This window comes from Polypterus senegalus, chromosome 1, assembly GCF_016835505.1.
Source record: "Polypterus senegalus isolate Bchr_013 chromosome 1, ASM1683550v1, whole genome shotgun sequence".
Taxonomy (NCBI): Eukaryota; Metazoa; Chordata; class Cladistia; order Polypteriformes; family Polypteridae; genus Polypterus; species Polypterus senegalus.
The window spans coordinates 121,113,808-121,135,775 of NC_053154.1; the positions used below are offsets into that span (position 1 = coordinate 121,113,808).

The following is a 21,968-nucleotide window of genomic DNA, read 5'->3' on the forward strand; positions in this document are numbered from 1 at the left end:
GATGTGTGAAGGCTGAAATGTTGTGTGTGCTTTACTGTTCAGCAGTGCAGTCTCCTTGCTTTCCTTCCACACAGACACACCTCACCTCTGACGCCAAGCATTCAGTTCTAATTTTACATTTCAAAACTTAACAAAGCATAGTTTTACTATCTCCATTTGTAAAGTCCTGGCCATTTGCATGTAAATGAGAACACATTCAAACAAACTAAAACCTCCAGGAAGACAAAAAAGTAAACATACAAAGTAGCTGCTCAGGACAGTTTTTTTTATTAATATTATTATTACTTTTACTAAATGTGGCCCACCTCTCCTGCAATTACAGAGCACCCACCTGAACAGGTCTCCGAAACTCTTCATGAAGCCTTCACGCCAGTATGTAGGAGAATGTTGTTCTCTGTTCCTCCTTTCACAGCGACATGAAGAAACTCTTTCTTTCTTTTTTTTTTCTCTCTGAACCGGCTCTGCCTTGGAGACGTATCCTAGCAACCAGCAGTCAAGTTGTTTGTTTGTCTCACTGTCACTGCTTTCAGGGATGGGACACTGGAGAGGTCTTAAACTTGGCTGAAAGTCACACACTGGTGTGCTGCAAGCAAACACTTGGCAGTGCCACATTCATGTGTAATCGAAGTGGTCTAAAAAAGAAGAAACTATAGTAAGTGCAAATCATACATTAAATAAAGTCATTTTAAAAATCATACTGGAATTATGCTTTTGTATTTAATGAGTACTAATACTATGAGTACTCCTAAAAAGAGAGCACTGAATAGAAGGGATTGTCAAAATATTTTAACTTTTAAACACACTTACAAAAATGAACACCTCATTTCTGCTTTAATTCAAAAATAGCACAGTAGCAATTGGAAAACACAAGCATGAAGAAGATACAATAATAAAGCCATAGGTTAAACCAGTGGTTATCTTATACTGTCTCAGGAAATCCTCTGTGGCTGCATGTTTTTGTTCCAAGTAGTTTTATAATCAGCAAGTCATTTTACCTCAGACTGATCTCATTTAGTTATCCAGTCTTCTCGTATTCTTAAATCATAAAAGTACAGGAGTGTGACATTTACAAGTACTCGTTTTTTTGCCATCACTTTAACTGCTTCACTCTCTGTTGCTGTTTTCTTATTAATTCACATTTTTTTCTATGTGGTTTCACCCTTAATTGTATCATAATAATGACAATTAACAATGAGCAGAGGAGACAGCCGGGCAAATGACACTGAATGCTGAAAGGCTGCAACTCCTTCAGCATCAGATCTACTTATTAGTAAATAATGCATTAAATAAGCTGAACTCCTGAAAAAGCAGAATTAAAAATAATGTGCTGACAAAAATCTTGAGAACAACTAACACCAAGTAATCTCATTTAACACTGATACAGTACATGTTTACTCCAATAAAATTTAGCCAACATCTTTCTTTTCTTCTGTCATTTCTAGATTGGCTCCAGAACATCAAAACTGAGAAATAACAGCCTGCTTCATTAAAGTGGAAGTTCATTTAAAAAAAGAGCAGATGCTAATGGGATACAAAGCTGGTGGGATACGGTGAGGACCATGGAGTTAAAACCATTCAGCCATAAGCTGGACTTGATTTGCATGCTATACTTTAGGAGTCAATGGAATCAAGGAAAAAACCAAGGCAGGACTGGGTGCTACTCTGTCACAGGGTACACTGTTTCAGGATGGCCTCTTAAGTGTTGCCATTCAACCTGAATTCAGAGCGCCTTGTAGAAGATGAAGAAAAAGAAAAGAGAGAACACCAAAAGAAACAGCAGACACAGTGAAACCACACATATCCCAGAGGTTTATTTTCTGTAACAATGCTGCTGACAGTAGTTTTTGTTTGTTCTCTCCTCCATTGTCAACTGGCCATAACTTAAAATTAATATTAATGGAAATATAGTATACTGCTAGATTTCATTTATTCATTTAGTAGTTTGAAAATACAGTTTTTCCTCCCTATTTAAACAAATCTGAGTTTGTGTATACTCATTACATATTTAGTAAAACAGACAGACAGACAGACAGACAGATAGTTAAAGATAACCGGGGACCTAGCCCCACCGGGATGCCTGGAGAAGGAAAGGACCAGGAGAGGGGCAATATCTTCCTCCGGGGTGCAAGAAGCCAGCACCCCGGATTACATCAGGGTTATGGATGGAGACCTTGGAAGCTCAACCCTGTTGGATGATCCCGGAGCTCTGGATGGCAGCACTTCCGCCACACCAGGAATTGCTGCCAGAAGGGGAACAGAGTGCACTTGGAGTGCTTCCAGGTGCCCATGCAGCACTTCCTCCACACCAAGAAGTGCTGTAGGAGGTTCATCGGGGCGCACTTGAAGCACATCCGGGTGCAACATAAAAGGGGCTGTCGCACTCTATTCGAGGAGTCAGAGTTGGGTGGAAGAGGACGTAGCATGTGAGTGGAGGAGTAGAGGTGGCAGGAAACTTGTGAGTTAAAGTAATGTTTGGTACACTGTGCTGTGAGAAGGAAGAACTGTGAATAAAAACATGTGCGTTTTGGACATCTGGCTGTCTCAGTGTCTGTCTGTGTCCAGGCTTCTTTCACAACAGATAGATAGATAGCACTTTATTTGTCTCCAGGGGAAATGTATCTTTTTTAAAGAAGCACAACAAATAAATAAATAAATATTATTATATCTTGACAAATCATAAACCCATCTCAAATACACAACGGAATAACTAAAAAGAAGAAAAAAAACTTCCACCTTAGCAGTTACACTTATTTGCACATAACTGTGAACGTGTTACAGTGCTGTATGCCTGCACTCAGTGAAGAGTGGTATACAAAAATTAAAGTGAAATAAATAAACTGAATATCCACAGATGTAGGTGCTGATCTGGGATTAAGTAACTATAACAAGTACTCTAGCTGCAAGCAACTTCCTATTAAGCACTGAATTTTAATTTTTAGTGCATGTATTATTGTGAAATTTGTGAGACTTACTAGGAATGTTTATTGGGATCATATACCCTTGGCCTTGAATGTGAACACACACATACATACACATAGTGATTCTATCAATACAAAGTCTCAAGTGGTGCCAATTTGCAGTCACTCCACAATATTCTGCATAAGATTCTTGATAGAGGGAAACACTGTCACCAGTACTAACAAACATACAGGTGTCATCACAACACACAGGAGAAGTGCGACTCCTTTGGTTATATTCTACTTACTAACCAAACTGTGTCTTGCATTTACCATAGTTGTTCTAATTACCGCTTATCAATAACCTTGAACCTTGAATATTACAATAGCCATCATATTCTAACTTGGCACCATTTATTATTTCAGTCACTCTAGATAAAAGACAAAGTATAGAAAAAATAAAAGCAACATGATACTTCTTAATGTATAACGATACAAACTAGAAGAGAAAATAAAAATATAAAAGTCTGGATATAAACAGTCTTAGAAAAACTTGACTAACTCTAACCCTCCTCCCACATCCACCCTCGCTCTCGAGGCATGCACACTGCCTGCTCATGTGCCAGCACGCAACACCTCACCAAACACCGCCTCAGTCGCTTTCATCTCTGTTACAGTCCACATGCACCTCTGAGCCACGTTGACTTTTCATTGTTCTTTTCGGTTCTGGCTGCTTTTCTATATACACTGTGAGTGGGGGAAAAAAAACACACCAAAATGTTTTTCATCACATCTTCAACAATAGTCGGCTGATTTACTTAATGTTTGATACAAAGTGTATGTAATATGTTTTCCAACAACAGATGTATTAATTACTCACATCAAACAAACAACATCGCTGCACTAGCTTATTGAACTTAAGTCTTCGTGTTTTGACACAAATAAAATGAGATTACCTTTTCATTCAAAGTTATCAACAAGATGTGGAACAGTAATTTTAATAAGTGTTTTATGATTTGTTAAAGAAGTTGTTCGAAGTGCTTTCCCTTGGCACGAACACAAGCCCTCAGCCTTGGTCTCCACTGATCAATTGCCTTGTCAACAACACTCTGTTTCAGTTCAGCCCAGACAGAGATGAGGTGCTGCTTCAGGTCCTTGATGTCTCGTATTGGAGTCTGGTTGACGCGGTCTTGCATCAAACCCCAGATTCGATAGTCGACGGGATTGAGGTCTGGTGAGTTTGCTGGCCAAAGGTCTGGTCCAATTAAACCTGGAGTTTCACGACATAGCAGCTCAACAGTGTCCCATGCACGGTGTGCTGGGGCGTTGTTCTGCTGGAAGACAAAGAAGTCTCCTGACATGTGTCTGATTGCTGGCAACATGTTCTGTGTCAGCAGGACATCCCGGTAGTATGCACCATTGACTTTTACTCCGGGTTCAATGAAGAAAAGCTCAGTGCAGCCAAGTTTGGAGACTGCTACTGATACCATCACTGAGCGGTTGAAGGTAGGGCGGGTCCGCAGGAGGCGCTTGGCATCAGTATCTCGCTTCTTTGTTGTTGACAGTACGTACAGACGATCATACTGGGCATTGATAGGTGGTGCCACCGCAAAAACCTTTTCATCTGTGAACCAGATGAAGCTGACGCTGTGCTCTGAAAACTTGTCCAGCAGCTGCTTGCATCGTTTCAAGCGCGACTTCTCGTTGGCTGTTGTTAACTGCTGTGCACGGTGCTTTTTCAAGCACTTCAGCTTCAGGTCTTTATGGATTATCTCAACCACAGTTCTTTGGCTTATTCCGATTTCTCTAGCTATCTGTCGAGTTGTTCTGTGAGTCTGTGGTGCGTCTTCTTGGCTTAGTACAAGATCGTGAACAGCTTCAATGTTTTCAAGTGTACGCACCGAGCGTGGTCGACCACTGCCTGGTTGCCAGTCCACAGTGCCGGTCGACCGAATCTTTCGTAGCAGCACATCGAGGCCAGTTTTGTTCCAACCTTTCTGTGGGAACTCTTTTATCAGTCGACGACTGCTGTAACCCTTTAGCAGAACCAAATTCTTAATAAAAATTCAGTCTTCTGTACTGAAACCCATTTTTATCTGCAAATTTAGCAAGGGTCAAACTTGTTTACAAACTTTATCATCTGCGTTCGCACATATCCATGGCAACCAAATTTATAAATAAGTAAGATCTTATACTGCTTTGACCAGGCTTTGACACAAGTTTATACAATGTTCCAAATTTTATCAAAATCGGCCGACTATTGTTGAAGATGTGATGAAAAACATTTTGGTGTGTTTTTTTTTCCACTCACAGTCAACCAAGTCACCCGACCATGGGATATGAATGACAGTGCCCCGCCCGGCAACTCTAACCCTCCTCCCGTGACATGGGGAACGCACGACAGAGCCCCGCTCACCAACTTTAACCCTCCTCCTGCGTCCACCCTCGCTCTCGAGGCATGCGCACTGCTTGCTCATGTTCCCGCCCCCAACACCTCACCAAACACATCCTCACTTGCTTTGGTCTGTGCTACAGTCCACATGTAGCTGAGCCACATTGACTGTTCATTTGCCTACCATGGCCACCGCTTCAAATGTATTTCATGGAAACAACACTTCTTTCAATGTTATACAAATTCCTGCATCAGGTAACTGTTTGTTTCTATCAGTCGGTTTTTTCTGGAAAAATGTCATCAACGAAACTGTAGCTCTCGAACTTCGCAACATGGGTGTAACCTTTGTTTGCCAACATTGGGATAACTTCGGCGACGTGCTGTCCGTTGTTCTTAGTCACGGAATGTACTGGAGTGTAATACTATCACAGCTGTTACCTCACAAACTGTCCTTATTCCCCGGATTCCCCTGACCCCATCAGATTCAAATTTGCCTTTTACTTTTACACGCAGACAATTTTCTGTTAGATTGGCCTTTGCAATGACAATTAATAAGGCACAGGGCCAAAGTTTCAAAAAGATATGCCTGTATCTGCCAAAACCAGTTTTCAGTCATGGACAATTGTATGTTGCTCTCCAAAGTTCCATCTTTTCATTCACTCACAATCGTATCCTCAAACACACCCCATTTGGATAACTGTGTCTTTCAGGAAGTGTTCACCCATCAATAAATAATTATGCGGCGTAGTTGGCTAGTAATATATAAATAGTGTACTAACATAGCTAACTCATCATTAAATACAGGGTTCTTCCCAAACCATCTAAAGACTGCAGTTGTTAAACCCCTGCTCAAGTAAAATAAACTTGACTCATCTGTTTTTGACAACTTTAGACCAATTTTAACCTTCTTGCATAAAGTTTTAAAAAAAGCAATTCTGCACGGTTAAATAATTAGTTGAATCATCATTCCATTCTTTAGAAGTTTCAGTCAGGTTTTAGAACAAATCATAGTACAGGAACTGTAGTGGTTAAAATAGTAAATGACTTGCATGTTAATGCGGACAGAAGTCCCATCTGGTTTTTATTTCTTAAACTTGAGTGCATCATTTGACACCATAGTATTCTTATAAATCGCCCTTAGACAATGGGTGGCCTCTCCGGCAGTGTCTTAAATTGTTTTGTCTTACTTAACAGGTAGAAAATGCTTTGTTAGTTGTGGTGATTGTACTTCAAAGATACATGATACTGTATTGTATATGGTGTACCACAGGGATCTATTCTGGGTCCACTGTTCTTTTCAATCTACATATTCTCATTAGGCCAGATTATCTCAAAACACAAGGTGAGCTACCACAGCTATGCATAGAGCACACAGCTTTACTTATCTTTAGCATCTGACAACCATGATGCTCTCGACTTTCTTACGCAATGTCTTACTTATATTCCTTAATGGATGAGTAATAACTTTGATAAGCTAATTAAGGAAAAAACAGAAATCTTGGTGGGTGGCAAAATGGAAATGATGGTATTACTAATAAACTTGATTTATTAAATTTAAACGTCAAGGTGGAGGTAAAGAATTTAAATGTAATCATGGACTCAGACCTAACTTTAAATCACACATTAACCAGATTACTAGGACTACATTTTTCACTTGAGGAACACTGCAAAAGTTATACCACTTATAACAAAGCAAGATGCTGAAAAATTAATTCACACTTAGAATTAATTAGAATTGACTAGATTACTGTAATGAACTCCTAATAGGACTGCCTAAGTAAGACATCAACTGGTTGAGAATGCTGCAGTGAGAATCTTAACCAAAAAAAGAAAATCTGAGCACAGGTTTTAGCATTGGTTACCCATGACCTTCAGAACTCACTTAAAAACACAACTACAGTAATAGTGTGCGTCACATCCCGTCAAAAGGATTGCCATTAAGACAGCTGATAACGAAGTGCCCCAGTAGATGCAAATTTCAGTACTCAAAATATCTGAATCAAAAAATCTGCCTACCAATCCCAGTAGAACAATGACACTTCTAACAGCACATTAAAACGAATAACTAAGGTAAGTTAACATTGCAGTCTAACTGAAAATACAAATGTTCCATACCAGAATATAGCCAGAGTGCTTTAACAACACATGGCATACATACCTAGACCACAATGTTCATTTGAACACTATTTGCTGTTGTTATACCATATGGTAATGCAAGTCAAAATAACAAAGATATCATAGCAGGCAAAGAAACATCAAGTGTGTAGAGTCTAGTTGTTGTGGTGTGTGTGTGTGTGTGTGTGTGTCTGTCTCCGCTATCACAGCAATCATTACAATGTTCACCTTAATCATTGAACTTCTGTTACCTTGTGGAATGAAATGCTAAATGAAATGCTAGCTTTTTATTTTTCTCTCGGTGTCACTTCTTTTGTTCAGTTTCTTTAGCTCTCTTCCTAAATCCTTCCTAAAAATTTAAAGTGTATGAACTGGAGGAATTGGGGAAGATGCTTTAGGAGGCGGCTCCGTTGGTGTAGTCTTTGCTGTGGAGGATTTTACCGCTATTCACTACACACTTTCAGCGAGTTGTTCGCAGATGTGTTTTCTAATTTTAAGAATCACGTCTGACCGTAAAATATCTATAATGTACAACTGTGATTTGTTTGTTCTTTTTGCACGGTGATGTACATCAAACTTTAGACTTGAAATTTATTTAAATTTTCATTAAATTGTTGGCACATACCTTTCAGACTTGGTTCTGATGGTGATGCAATGGCTAGCACACTTGGTTTCCATGCAGGTGGCAGTGCTGCTGCTTTGCAATAAGAGGATTGTGGGTTCCTGTATGGAGATCGCTTAGAGCTGGGAGAAAAGTTCTATATAAATGTAAAGAATTATCATTATTTTAAGCAAGACATCCAGTTTTAATTCCTGTCCTTTATATGTTACTTTGTCTTTAATCACATATTTTGCTCACAATCTTTGTCATGGTAGGGAGGAGCCATTTTACCTCCACTTGGCATTTACTGCAATTTGAGGTTCCAAATGTAATACCTCATTACACCAATATCGCTACATTACTATAATGATACCTCAGTCATAGTTGAACTTGTAGCATATACCTTCCAATTTTGTCCCATGGGGTGGCTAATCTGAGGGCCAATCTGGAGTCTGAGTGACCACAAAACTATCTCAAATCCAATAAAGAACTGGGATCACCGACAGTGCCAGTGCCAGGTTATTTTGCACCCTACGCTAAGCTTATTAGTGTGCCAACTAACTGTTTGGTAGCTAATCCATGTGGCTGGGTTTTTACTCCCTTATGATCTGTGCCCTAGGCGAATGCTTAATTTACTCTAATGGTAGAGCCGGCCCTGGTCGCCAATAGTACTCAATCTAAACACAGCAATTCCTTACTTTACACTTGCAGATAATTTTGAAAATACAGTAATACCTGTTGAGAGCCAGGAAAGACAACTACAGTTTTCAAAATAGCAAGTGGCATAAAATACTACAGCATGATCTGTCAACAGTGAAACAGCGCCACCCAGTTTTTGAGGGTGACACACTTGCCTTTTAGCAAATTAATCCAGCTTTGATTTACATCTACAAAATGTAATTTTTCTTTATTCAAGAATTTCCCGCAGTTCATTTGTCAGGCCATTGTCCCTGGATTTATTCATTGCAATCTGGCATTCTTTGTAATCTCAGGAAAAAAAAAACAATATTTTTTTAATACTAACTTGTGGTTCCACTTTTCAACCTTCTCACGCAAGCAACACTGGACACTCTGCTAGCATATTAAAAAATTATATCATTTTCAAAATCAAGTTCATTTGCCTAATTACATATAGTTGACTCAGTCTTAAATGAACTACATCAAGTGCTCTTTCTACACTGAACTTTAAAAGTTTCTCTTTTTGCAATGTACCCTGTACTGTGTTGGGACTGTAAACCACCAGAATGCTAGTTCAGGGCCTGTTTGATCCATTAAAAATAAATAAGACTCTATAATGCTCAAAAATAAAAAGGTTGATGTAAAATTCAAAGTTTCCAATGTCATTCCATAATTCTCCTTTGCTCATTCTTTAATACTGTGTGCTAAGATATCAATCACAACAGGTTTTCTTTTTGACAAAAATATTGCAGGTATAAAGAAAAAAACATTTTAAATGCACAGTCTTATTGATACACTGTCCATAATTGCTGCCTGTGTGGATTCTGTCAGATTTCTTTCCAGGTGCCCATGCCACTTAGGTGGAATATTAATTGTAACTTTGTCCTGTGTGAGTAGACTGGATCATGCCAGTTTATGAATGAAGCGGAAAAAAAAAATAAAACCTCAGTACAAAGTGCATTTTAGGATTTTTCAGGATCATAAGCATACCGAATATCTGACAGAGACAGGGAGTAGCATTTTCTTCTCTCAAAAACACGTCACTTCTAAGGGGTCACTTTTTGATACACCTCTTATTTAAGAGGATGGTAAGAAAATTAAAGCTTCAGGTGTGATTGCTATATTGCCAGCACCCGTTTCTTGCCAAATGAGAGTTCAAACAAGCATCATATGTTTGAAATAAAACGATTTACTCATAATTTTGAAAAGGTGCCACTAATTTTTTTCCCCCGACCCATTTCTGGAGTTCTGTGTGACATGTCAGATTTGGCTTTTTTTTTTTTAACCTCTGTTTTTTGTGTTATTCCAATGCACATAATGGAAATAAACATGTGTATACCAAAACAATTGTAATTGCAACAATTTTCTGGGAAAATTCCAGGGGTGCCGATAATTTTGGCCGTGATTGTAACTAGGACTAATGAAAAGTTTTGTGAACTTTCATTCCACAAACAGGCCAAGATTAGGGAAAGCATTTTTGTTTGGTACACAAATCAGATGACATGTCAAGCACAGATCTGTTAAAGGGGCCAGAGGAGATAGAGAGGAAATAAAACATTTGGATTTCTTCCCTGCTAATCTTAATGCAGTCAGTGACAAACATGGTGAAAGGTTTCATCAGGACATCGAAAGGATGGTATAGCAGTGTAATGGCACATAGTATCCATCAAGCACTGATAGATTCGGATACAAGCAGCATCGGGTACGGATTACAAACAAAAAACAGCAAAACATTTGTAGCTCATTTTAAGGAACTTAATGTGCCAGCTTCATTAAGTAATTATTAAGCACTAGAGGTGTATATGATACAGTAAATCCAAAATTATATTTATGTGCAGCTTGAAACTTGCTATAACCAAAACATTTTTACAAAACAAAAAACGTAAAGACATCCAGTATATATTATAACAAAATAAGAAACTCCCTAGAGATTTTTACATTTTATGAGACCATTGCATAAATCAAAGACCAAAAATATCATGAGTACACAAAAATAAATCCACAAACCACTGCAGCTTTCACTTTAGACAACATCACTGGTTTTCCTGAATATATACAAATGACGTACTTAAACATATTTCCAGAATCCCGTAAATTTAATAGTAAATGTAAAGCTGGATTATTGATAAAGAAATATGTATATCTGAAATATTAGAAAAGATTAAACACATTCAAACCAATATTCCAAAATGGTTGAATAATACATTTATTTAAATGATGAATTATGTATTCTAGGAAGCCAGTGGTTATTAAAGTGAATGCAACACCATAGCCATGAAATCATTCTCCTCACAAAAGATAATTTTGATGGAGCTGATGGTCGCCCCTACCTTGCGAATCAGCTCTCAGCTCACAGAAAGACCCTCAAACTATGAACAACAGTGTAAAACTTAGATATCATATATTTCAGAAACCAGAAGAGTAAATATTACCCTAAACAGCAGATGGGGAGGTTTTTCAGTGTTGACACTGATTTATATAATGGGAAAATAAGACACTTTTGATTGGCGCATTTTAGCTATATAATTTACAATGTTAACACAAAAAAATGGAGCGTATTGTTTGTTAAACAAATAATGGAAGTATTTATATAACAACCTTTAAAAAGAAGAAGCAAAGGTAATGTGTTTAAATAACATTTTTAATGAAATAAACATTTAGGTAAAATTATTTCTACTTTATATTTCTATACATAAATTTGCAAAGATCTAATTTTATAAACAATCCTTTCATCCATTAAAAACAACCAAAAAGACAATTCGACATATGTAAACTATTTATTGAACATTTGCCACCAAATATTGTTAAATACATAACTTGTAATTCTTCAAGTTAAAATGTCAACAGAATACCAATATTTACATTTCATAAGGAATGTTACATGACACATTAAGGCGCAAAATCTTTTGGCTTTTGTTTGAATAGAATGATAGTAATAGCAAAAAAGATGTAGAATCTTCATTGTGAAATAATGATTAGGCTAAGATAGTCTTACAAAAATATGGTGGAAGCTTGAAATAATTCGGTTCGAGATCCTGCTTCAAGCCCTGAAGCAAGACTTATAAATTATACAGTTGAAAACTTTACATTTACATATAAAGGTTCTCCTATCCAACATTAAAAATTACACCTCTAGGAATCAAAGCTTCTAGGCGACAGTTTTAAAGGTCTGCAGTATCAAGTTGGTTTGATGAATTAGTCTGTTGGCACTCACAAAAACATTTATTGCCCTGCAGGAAGGAAAAAAAAAATCATGAGAAAGCATTAGAACGTAAGCTTACAATTTTGATACAAAATAATTCAGCATACAATTTACACTGTAAACTGAATTTTCAGTAATGAAATTATGTACTATAAAAAGTTTGTCTGAACATATAGTACCAATATTTTTTAATTGAGGAACAAAATCAAAAAAGAGTCAATGAACAACCAACAGGAAAAAAAAGCAGAGGTCAATGTATCAGAACTTACTTTCCATCCTTAAAGTATGTTTTCAGGGTATCACTGAAGCTTTTAGAATACTTCACAAACTCCTTCTTTTGGTGTTCAAGGGCCTATAGAACAAACAAATTTTAGAAATCCAATGTAAATTATTAGGCCAGGAACATTTTTTTGTGTAGCAGATGTCAGCCTTTCATGAAAGTTGTATTTGTTTGTACCTACCCTACGATTTTGATATTGGTATTTCTTAAATACATTATTCACTGTATCAAGAAGCTCTTTAATTGCACTTGCAATGTCTCTGCAAAAAAAAAAAAAAAAAATCGTTTAAGACATTACTACAAAGTGAAAAATATTAGGCATTACATTTGCACAAAAAAAAAATAAATAAAATGAAGGACTAGACAAAGGATTTCAGAAAATGAATTTAAAAAATTATCTTTATTAAATTAACATTTAAATGATACAAATAAGCTACACTCAAGAAACACTTGATTTTTTCGCTACTGTGAAAACAAGTAGCATTTATCCATCAGATCATTAAGGTGTACTGAACTAAACATTTTCACAGAAGTTGGGTAAATCGGAAAAATCCAACAGTCTGTACACAAATGCTCAGTGATGTAAGAAAATGACTTCTTTTTAATAGAGATATCTCATATGCTAAAGACAAAAAAAAAAAAAACAAACAAAAACAAATAAGAGCCAACAAAGATGCCTCAAGTACTTGGGACATTAACTTAATCAAATGAAACAAGTTCAATTATGTTTCACAAATACTGTAATATAAATGTTCAACTTGTCTGTTATTTGGTAAAGTTGTACACTACATCAAGGGGCAACTGTCAAAGAGTACATATAAGAACAACCAACACATTCCTCCTCTATACAAAGACCCACCTCATGTGGCACAACACAGCAGCCTACAGAATTCCTTAGCATCAGGTTTACCCCGCCCAAAAAAAAAAAAGTCTAAAATAAATTTTTTTTTAAAAAGATTTGCAATTTTATTATATTTTTTTTCTGTTTGCTTGTAGATGAGAGGTTAGAACGTCGGTGCCTGTCCAGCAACATGGACACATCCTTTGTATTATTGTAGGCTACCACAATGCAAGGCTCTGTGACTTCCACATTTCCCGACATGAACATTGTCAGTTGTTGCATTGTGAACAGTGCTTAGGTGGCCAATGTCTCTCTTGTCCCCTCTCTTGAGTGTAATCATTTTCTCTTTGTGCCACAAAGATACTGCACACTGCTCCAGTTTTACGCAACTAAAGTTACCAGGCATATTATGGCAGCTTGGCCAAACAGTGCTGTATTAATCAGTTTCACTACCTGAGTCAATGTCTGATGCCCAAGTCAAACTGTCATTACTATCACTTGACTCAAATAACCGTTCGGTTTTAATTTGTTCTAAAATAGGCTTTACAGCTATATGTGTTTTGGTTGAACACCCCACTTATGAATACTGAGGAGTTCCCAAAGATTGGCAAAATACATAGAAACTTTCATGATTTTTTGCAGCATGATGATATTGTATCCATTAGGTGGCAAAAGGTGTTCCACTACTGCTAGTTAGAGACCTAGTGTATAAATAAAAGATTACTCCTTGTCAATAGCTGGTATGATTTTTTGAAAAGGCCTGGATTTTTATTTATTTATTTTTTAACATTTTTAAAAGGGAGATCCTAACTGGAGGTAATTGTTTATTTTATTACAAAATAAAAGGGGTCTCCCCTTTACACATTACAATTTACTTGGACTGGCTTTCATCATGGTTGCAACACTGAATTAGCATTAAACCAAGCTGTAAACCACATTTTAATACTTTGAGAAAAAAAAAAACCCACCACTACAGTAATTATATTGTTAGATTAACGTGCAGCCTTCAACACAACTGACCACTCTATTCTTTCACATAAGCTGGAAAATTATCTTGGGGTATTATACATAAAGCATACACACAAAAATGTTGTGTACATCCATTTCCACGCTCACTTCAAGAGGTATAAAAACTAAACAAGGCGTAAATCTAAATTAACTTCATATCGTTTAAAAATTTTAGGCACTCTATTCTAACCATTCTGTAACAATATAATGATGCAAACAATGGCCAATCTACACTCACCTAAAGGATTATTAGGAACACCTGTTCAATTTCTCATTAATGCAATTATCTAATCAACCAATCACATGGCAGTTGCTTCAATGCATTTAGGGGTGTGGTCCTGGTCAAGACAATCCCCTGAACTCCAAACTGAATGTCAGAATGGGAAAGAAAGGTGATTTAAGCAATTTTGAGCGTGGCATGGATATTGGTGCCAGACGGGCCGGTCTAAGTATTTCATAATCTGCTCAATTACTGGGATTTTAACACACAACCATTTCTAGGGTTTACAAAGAATGGTGTGAAAAGGGAAAAAACATCCAGTATGCGGCAGTCCTGTGGGCAAAAATGCCTTGTTGATGCTAGAGGTCAGAGGAGAATGGACCGACTGATTCAAGCTAATAGAAGAGCAACTTTGACTGAAATAACCACTCGTTACAACCGAGGTATGCAGCAAAGCATTTGTGAAGCCACAACACGCACAACCTTGAGGCGGATGGGCTACAACAGCAGAAGACCCCACCGGGTACCACTCATCTCCACTACAAATAGGAAAAAGAGGCCACAATTTGCACAAGCTCACCAAAATTGGACAGTTGAAGACTGGAAAAATGTTGCCTGGTCTGAGGAGTCTCGATTTCTGTTGAGACATTCAAATGGTAGAGTCAGAATTTGGCGTAAACAGAATGAGAACATGGATCCATCATGCCTTGTTACCACTGTGCAGGCTGGTGGTGGTGGTGTAATGGTGTGGGGGATGTTTTCTTGGCACACTTTAGGCCCCTTAGTGCCAATTGGGCATCATTTAAATGCCTTGGGCTACCTGAGCATTGTTTCTGACCATGTCCATCCCTTCATGACCGCCATGTACCCATCCTCTGATGGCTACTTCCAGCAGGATAATGCACCATGTCACAAAGGTCGAATCATTTCAAATTGGTTTCTTGAACAGGACAATGAGTTCACTGTACTAAAATGGCCCCCACAGTCACCAGATCTCAACCCAATAGAGCATCTTTGGGATGTGGTGGAACGGGAGCTTCGTGACCTGGATGTGCATCCCACAAATCTCCATCAACTGCAAGATGCTATCCTATCAATATGGGCCATCATTTCTAAAGAATGCTTTCAGCACCTTGTTGAATCAATGCCACATAGGATTAAGGCAGTTCTGAAGGCAAAAAGGGGTCAAACACTGTATTAGTATGGTGTTCCTAATAATCCTTTAGGTGAGTGTATAACAACTACCATGGCTGCTTTAGTATTGAAAGCAGACATTGCAAATGGAAGAATTAGAAAAGAACACATATTAGACAGCACGCTGATTTTTTGTCCAATGATGAGGACTGGCTTCTATGTGGATTAAATTTCAAGAAACTATCCTCTATAAGATGTGTGCTGTTACTAGGATATATATTTCTATGACAAAATGTATTAAAGCATGTATATTACATTTTACAGATAAATTGTTAACTTCATTTAAATAATGCATGCTGTTAAGGATTAAACATGTGGGGGCACAGAGACATGGTGAAAGCACTGCTGCCTTGCTGGAAGGGGATCGCATCTCTGAGTGTTCCCTATCTGGAGTTGGTATGTGTTCCTGGTGGGTTTCCTTCGTGTGCTTCAGTTTCCTTCCAAAGGCATGCAGATTAGGGGATTTGGTGATGTTAAATTGACACTACTAGTGTGTGTTTGTTTTCACCTTATGATAAGCTTTCACCCCATCCTTCCTCGCTTTTGATACTTGCTGGGACTGGCATGACCATAGATGGATGGATGGAATAACCAAAAGATTTTTTCAATGTTTCTTAAATCTGTGTTCTTAGCTTATAGCTGGTTTTACATATATTACAGACATTTATTGTGTGGTGATTGGTTACACGGTGAAAGAAAACAGGACGACAGGAATCGGGGGTTGGTACATTTGTCAGAGACAGTACTGCTGAAATAAAGAATGACCATACAGAAGAACATCCATTAAAATTCCAAGGACACCTTGCCACAATATCTCTAAAAAGTGGTTGCAAAATCAGCTGTACTTTCAATGAGAGAATATTTACGGTGGTTTGGATGAGGCTCCAAGACGCTAGATATATGAATGAGTATCCCATTGGTTTAATTGAAATAATGTGTAAATGTTGGGTTTGTGAGTTGGTGGTCAGGGACACAGACACAATTCAATGGATTTTCTTCTATTATCACCACACAATAATTGTCTTTGTGATGGCAAAACTAGCTACAAACTTAGAACACCGAGTGTTCAGAAATTTTAAGGAACATTGAAAAATCATTGTTCTTCATGTTCAATCGTCCTATTCAGGCTCACTTCTGTCCCAGCAAGCACTGAGCAAGAAGCAGAAACAATCTTTGGCCGGGGTGCCAGCTCACACATACACTATAATAGCATCAATTTAGCATCACCTTATCCCCTAAAGTGCATGACTTTGGAAGGAAACCACACCAAGCACACCAAGGAAACCCACCATGAAAACATGCAAACTTCAGACAGGGAGGTAGCACCCCCTTAACTTTGAAGCAGCTGAGCTACCACTGCGCCACTATGCCCCCTGCATGTTTAATACATGCTTTAATTAATTTCATCATGAAAATGATAAAGTATACATCTTAGTATTTTAAAGTATTTAGAGAGCTGTAATATCATGAATGTAATGTATTCTGTGTGGCAATCACTGCCTGCGCACTCCTGTCAACATAAGAGAAAACCTGTTTAAGCAGCACAAGACAATTAACACAAGAACATGATGCATTTAAAGTGCTACTTTAGTTATGATGGGGTTTGAGAAACCCATGTAAATTAAAGCATCGATTTCAAGATGAAGTTACAAAGTTCTACTTTAATGATAAAAGAAACTAGTCTGTGAGATTAAAGTTGAAATTTTGAGATTAAAGTTTTTTTTTGCTCCCTTCTCTGTGGACCCAATACATTTCAGTATGACACTCGGAAGGGCTACGAGTCAGCTTTTAACATCAACGTTCATATGTGACCACTTCCTTTTTATTTTGAACTTGAAATTGAGAGCCTTCACCACATTGTACCACTCCATTAATTTTCTTTTGTTGCTTATCCCACGGCTTAAGCAACCAAATAGTATGTTTTTCCTTGCCTCCACTTCGAGTAGGACCTCAATTTCAAATTCACTGAAATTATTCTTCAAGTGCTTTTGCCATTGTCTTTTAACAAAACAATGAATGGAAGGGGGCTTGTTATACTGATTTGTAAATTTAAATAGGCAAGATTTTGGGAGGAGTTGGGATGGGGCTGTAGGCACATGCATGCAAGTTAAGATTGAGATTTATGAAAAGGGAAAGTGTAAAGAACTTTACTTGCACAGAGTTTTACGCATGTGAATATTTGTCCATATGCCATGTTTTAGTGTGAATTCTACAAAAGTCGTTATACATAAAGGTCCCTGTTCTTTGCAGGTTTTTTATTTTTATTTTATTTTTTTAAATCAAACTGACTTTAGCATGTGTAGAAATAAGAATAATGACAGTTCTCTGCACTACAGGGGACTATACCTGATCCTTTACTGGTTTCAGTGTAAATGCTTTTATAGGAAAATTTCAACACAACAGAAATATTCACTTTCACTAATTTGCATATTAAACTATTAATTATGCCAGTAAATTAAAAGGGTGGATTGATGATGACTTGTGTATTAATACAGATATGCTATTTATTGGAACAATACAGACCACAATAATATTAGATTACTGTTCAACTCACTAGGTCTAAAACTTAGTTTTATTAAATTGATACATAACCTAGCAGTTATCTTTCTTTAAACACACATCATAACCTTAACCTAAAACCTACCTTCCCACATAATTTTAGAGAATTAGGATATTATGAGGATACTGAGAAATCAACGCATGTATTTCTAGTTTGGGTGACTACTGCAAAACGTTATTTACAGGCTGTCCAAAACATTCTATATACTGCTTTCAGTAAATTTAACATATTGCTGCAAAAGTCATTACTGGAACTAGAACATCTGACAACGTAACTCCCGTCCTTAGATTCTTACACTGGCTTCCAGGATTCAAAATCCTCCTTGTTATTTCTAATGCTTTATACATCCTCTCTCCCTGTCTGAACTTATCTGTACAGACAAACCAGAGTAAGCATTAAGATGTTAAGATGCCAGTCCAATAAAGAATCTAACAATTAATAAAATAGAGATCGGCCTTTAAGATACAGGTCCCCAAACCTGTGAAAGGATCTGTCTGTTTGCATAACACATGCACCATCAGTTTCATGCTTTAATCCAGACAGAAGACTTACTACATCAGTTTAGCATACCCTACTGTGAGCTTCTCATTAGCTGTTCTTATTGCATCTCTGCTAGTTAGTCATTGTACAAAAACATACATTACAATAATTAAACTGTCATGAACTCTCATCATGTCCATTTCTCTTCTTTGTATTCCCCTTTGGCACTTGGTACCACTGGGAAAGATACCAGATAATCGAATGTAAAGATAAGAAGGATTTTGTCATATTTTACTGCCCAGCACATTATACTGTAGGGTCCAGCTTCCTGTGAAAATGAACTGAATGAATTTAGTTCTTACTCTGAACATAATAGTACCACTTCATTCTATTGTTAAATAAAAGTGAGGCAATTATAATAATAAGAAAAGAGTATACATATTACCCATCATTTCTGAAAGAATATCAAAGTTTATAAAAAGGTCCAGAACATGAAATTATTATTGCTTGATTAGCTATTAATAATGTGCAGTTTTGCTTTGCAAAAATAAATGCTTTTAGGAGGGAAGCACACAGGGACTGCTTTGTCTAACAGAGTACCCACATATATCAAATCACTGGTTTACACAGCTGCAATATAAATATTAGCAAAGTATATTGCAGTCACAGCTTCAATTACTGATATTTTAAAACATGTCCAAAGTGCTATCATTTCAGAATGAAAGAATGAAAATACTAACTTGATTGTCTGAAGAAATCGGACTCTGTCATTAATTTCATCAGGTATTTTACTAAGAATCTGTTTTAATGCCCGTGCCTTTTCATTTAAGTCCTGGAATTCTTGTTCAGGCCTGTCAATCATATATTCTGCAAAATTAACAAAATAAACTTAAAAAAAAAACAAACAAAAAAAAAAAACATACATAACCAAAAAAAATAGTGACAAAATACAAGGTCTAATCTGAAAACATTTAAAACTACAATTAAAACAAGACACTTCTAGTAATATTCTTATTATGTTGTAACAAGTAAACGTTTTATAAAAACCAAGCTTTGAATGTTTTGCCGTACGAAATTGCATAGGGGTGAATAATAATTAAACTAGATATTCACTTGGACTTACATTTGTCATAGCTATTTTGAATTGTACTGAAACACTCTGTATGTATTTTACACTGTAACTGCAGTATGGCTCAGGATTACAAGATAACTTACAAATCATATGTTAACATAATACAAAGCAATAATAAAGGAATTAAAGGAATATAAAATAATTTATAAAGAGTTGGATTGTCCTCAGTTTGTTTTATTTAAACACTGAATTTATTTGTTTTTACTGTTTTTACCTTGATTGGTCTGTATATGTAATTGTTGCAGGGTTTTTTACGGTTATTAAAATGTTATATGTATAAGGAACACTATGCATAAATAAATTGAAATTAATAAAAATTGTCCTTGTGAACAAATTCAGGTATCTCAGGTTCATCAAAATGATTACATGATCTGTGCAGAGACAGCAGTACTGCAAGGTTAATTCTATGTGGTGGTAGAAGTGAAAGCCAAGACCTTAGATAAAGCAGTTTCCCCACTACTTAATTAAACCAAAGCAATTTTTTTTTTTTTTTTTTTTAAACCCTTTTACAACTTTATCCCTGGACACAGCGCTTTTATTCATTTATTGATTATGAAGAAATATTTACTGGAATTTTACTAATACATTAACAAACTAATTAAACGTGTTATGCCATTCAAAATTTGCTTCACTTGTGATGAAAGCTAAGAAAAAGGAAACCAAAGAAGAATGCAGTATCAAGTTAAAAAAAAGGATCTCCATTATTATACTGTAATTGTACTGACTGTACTTCATACAAATTCTTTAACTGCAAACAAACCTTCAACATCTTCTGCAGCCATGCGCAGAAGAGATTCGGTAAAATTCATTTCAACATTCTTCTTCTCTAGAATTTTCAAGATAATATCCTGTGTGAGACCAGGTATCTCCTTTTCAGCCTTAGAAAGGAAAGGTGGGTTGAGAGGGAGAAGGTAACTTTCATTATCTTAAAGAATGGCAACAAATGTTAAGATAAATAAATACAAATTGCAAAAAAAGACCATAGCCATAAACAAAAGATACACTATATAAAAAAATATTAAAAAATGCAAAGAACATAATGTGCAAAAGTATAGGTATAGATAAAGAGAGCCTGGTTTCTTTAAACTGAAACAAGTTGACAATCTCATCATTCCCGAGGGTCTTCTTCTAAAGAAACATCTTGGGAAGATTTTTGGCAAAAATTTCTGTAACCAGTATTGTTTCTAAGTTATTAAGAGTGTTGGACACAATATATGGATTTGCATATACTGAAAATACTTTATCCTTACTACATTTGCTTCCTACGTGTCCTGGAAAAGTCCTTCACATAATGCAACCAATTTTAAACACATTTAAAAAAAAAAAAAAAAAAAAAGTACATTACAGCTATATTAAGAAACAACATTCTGTGTGTTATGAAACCGTACAAATGACAGATAAAATCCTGAAAATTATATGATGCAGTAGAAGATAAATATTTCAGTATGTTTTATAATACATACTCCAAACCAATACTACTACTACTAAACCATACAATGCCATAAACTGCACACCATCAACTGATAACTAGGGCATAATACTAGTTTACACTGTGGTTAGCGCGGTTTCTTCCCAGTTTCAAATCCAGGACTCCTGGAGTTTTTCTCTGAGCACTCTGTCTGTTACTTAAAGATATGCATGTTAGGTTTACTGGTGACTAAACTGACCCTCCATGGATGTATACCTGAAATTAATTGTTTTTTGCAAAGTAGCCAGTGCTGTGGGGATTCAGTTAAAAAGAGTTTAGCTGTAATTGTGGAAGAATGTAACTAGACAAGAATAGGAGTACTCTTGTAAATTCTATTAAGCCTACCAGGGAAAAATCTCTTTGAAAGTATTGTTAAAAACTACAAATTTCTTTAATAGAAATAATTTAAATTACAATGTGAGAAAAAAGCAGTTTGATTCAATAGTCAAATTAAGAAAAAAGTAAAAAGAATATCTCCATTTAATATCACTTAAATTACAGCATTAAAAAAAATTTAAGTTTAGTTTCATACCTTAATAAAAGCTGCTCTCAGAGTCTGTGCTGCTGATAAATTCACTCGCTCAAGCTGTAATTCAATTAATTTATAGATATAATAAGCAGTGAATGAAGGATTAATAATAAAAAGACATTCAAAGAGCATAGCCATCAAACTATTTTTAACAAATCAAATAATGCAAAACCTTACCTTTTGTACAAAACTCCCAGAGCATAGTATTCACAGCAGTTTAATACAATATATTCTGCATGAAAGCAGTAACACAGCAGATTCATTGCCTACTCATAGAATAAATAGTGATGGAGTGGTACTAAAACTTTGATTTTGGTATTGATATACTGTAGGGTCTCAGCCATTATTTTCTTTGGAACCATTTTAGTACT

The 21,968-nt window shown here is 36.3% G+C and overlaps 2 protein-coding genes across 3 annotated transcripts in view; both read right to left on the reverse strand.

Moving 5' to 3' along the window:
- The window catches only part of LOC120531492 (WD repeat-containing protein 49-like), a 73,044-nt gene extending 72,609 nt beyond the window's left edge, over positions 1 to 435 (reverse strand). Inside the window, exon 1 of the mRNA XM_039756949.1 lies at positions 332 to 435. The gene's annotated coding sequence lies outside the window, so the exon portion shown is untranslated. The remainder of the gene's footprint in view (positions 1 to 331) is intronic.
- An 11,001-nt stretch (positions 436 to 11,436) lies between these two features.
- The window catches only part of pdcd10a (programmed cell death 10a), a 32,907-nt gene continuing 22,375 nt past the window's right edge, over positions 11,437 to 21,968 (reverse strand). For both annotated transcript variants that reach the window (XM_039756970.1, XM_039756962.1), the window contains exons 3-8: positions 21,601 to 21,654; positions 20,361 to 20,478; positions 19,209 to 19,335; positions 12,347 to 12,425; positions 12,155 to 12,237; positions 11,437 to 11,913 (exon numbers count right to left, since the gene is read on the reverse strand). In XM_039756970.1, the coding sequence (XP_039612904.1) occupies positions 11,832 to 11,913; positions 12,155 to 12,237; positions 12,347 to 12,425; positions 19,209 to 19,335; positions 20,361 to 20,478; positions 21,601 to 21,654 (543 nt within the window). In that variant the 3' untranslated portion in view covers positions 11,437 to 11,831. The remainder of the gene's footprint in view (positions 11,914 to 12,154; positions 12,238 to 12,346; positions 12,426 to 19,208; positions 19,336 to 20,360; positions 20,479 to 21,600; positions 21,655 to 21,968) is intronic.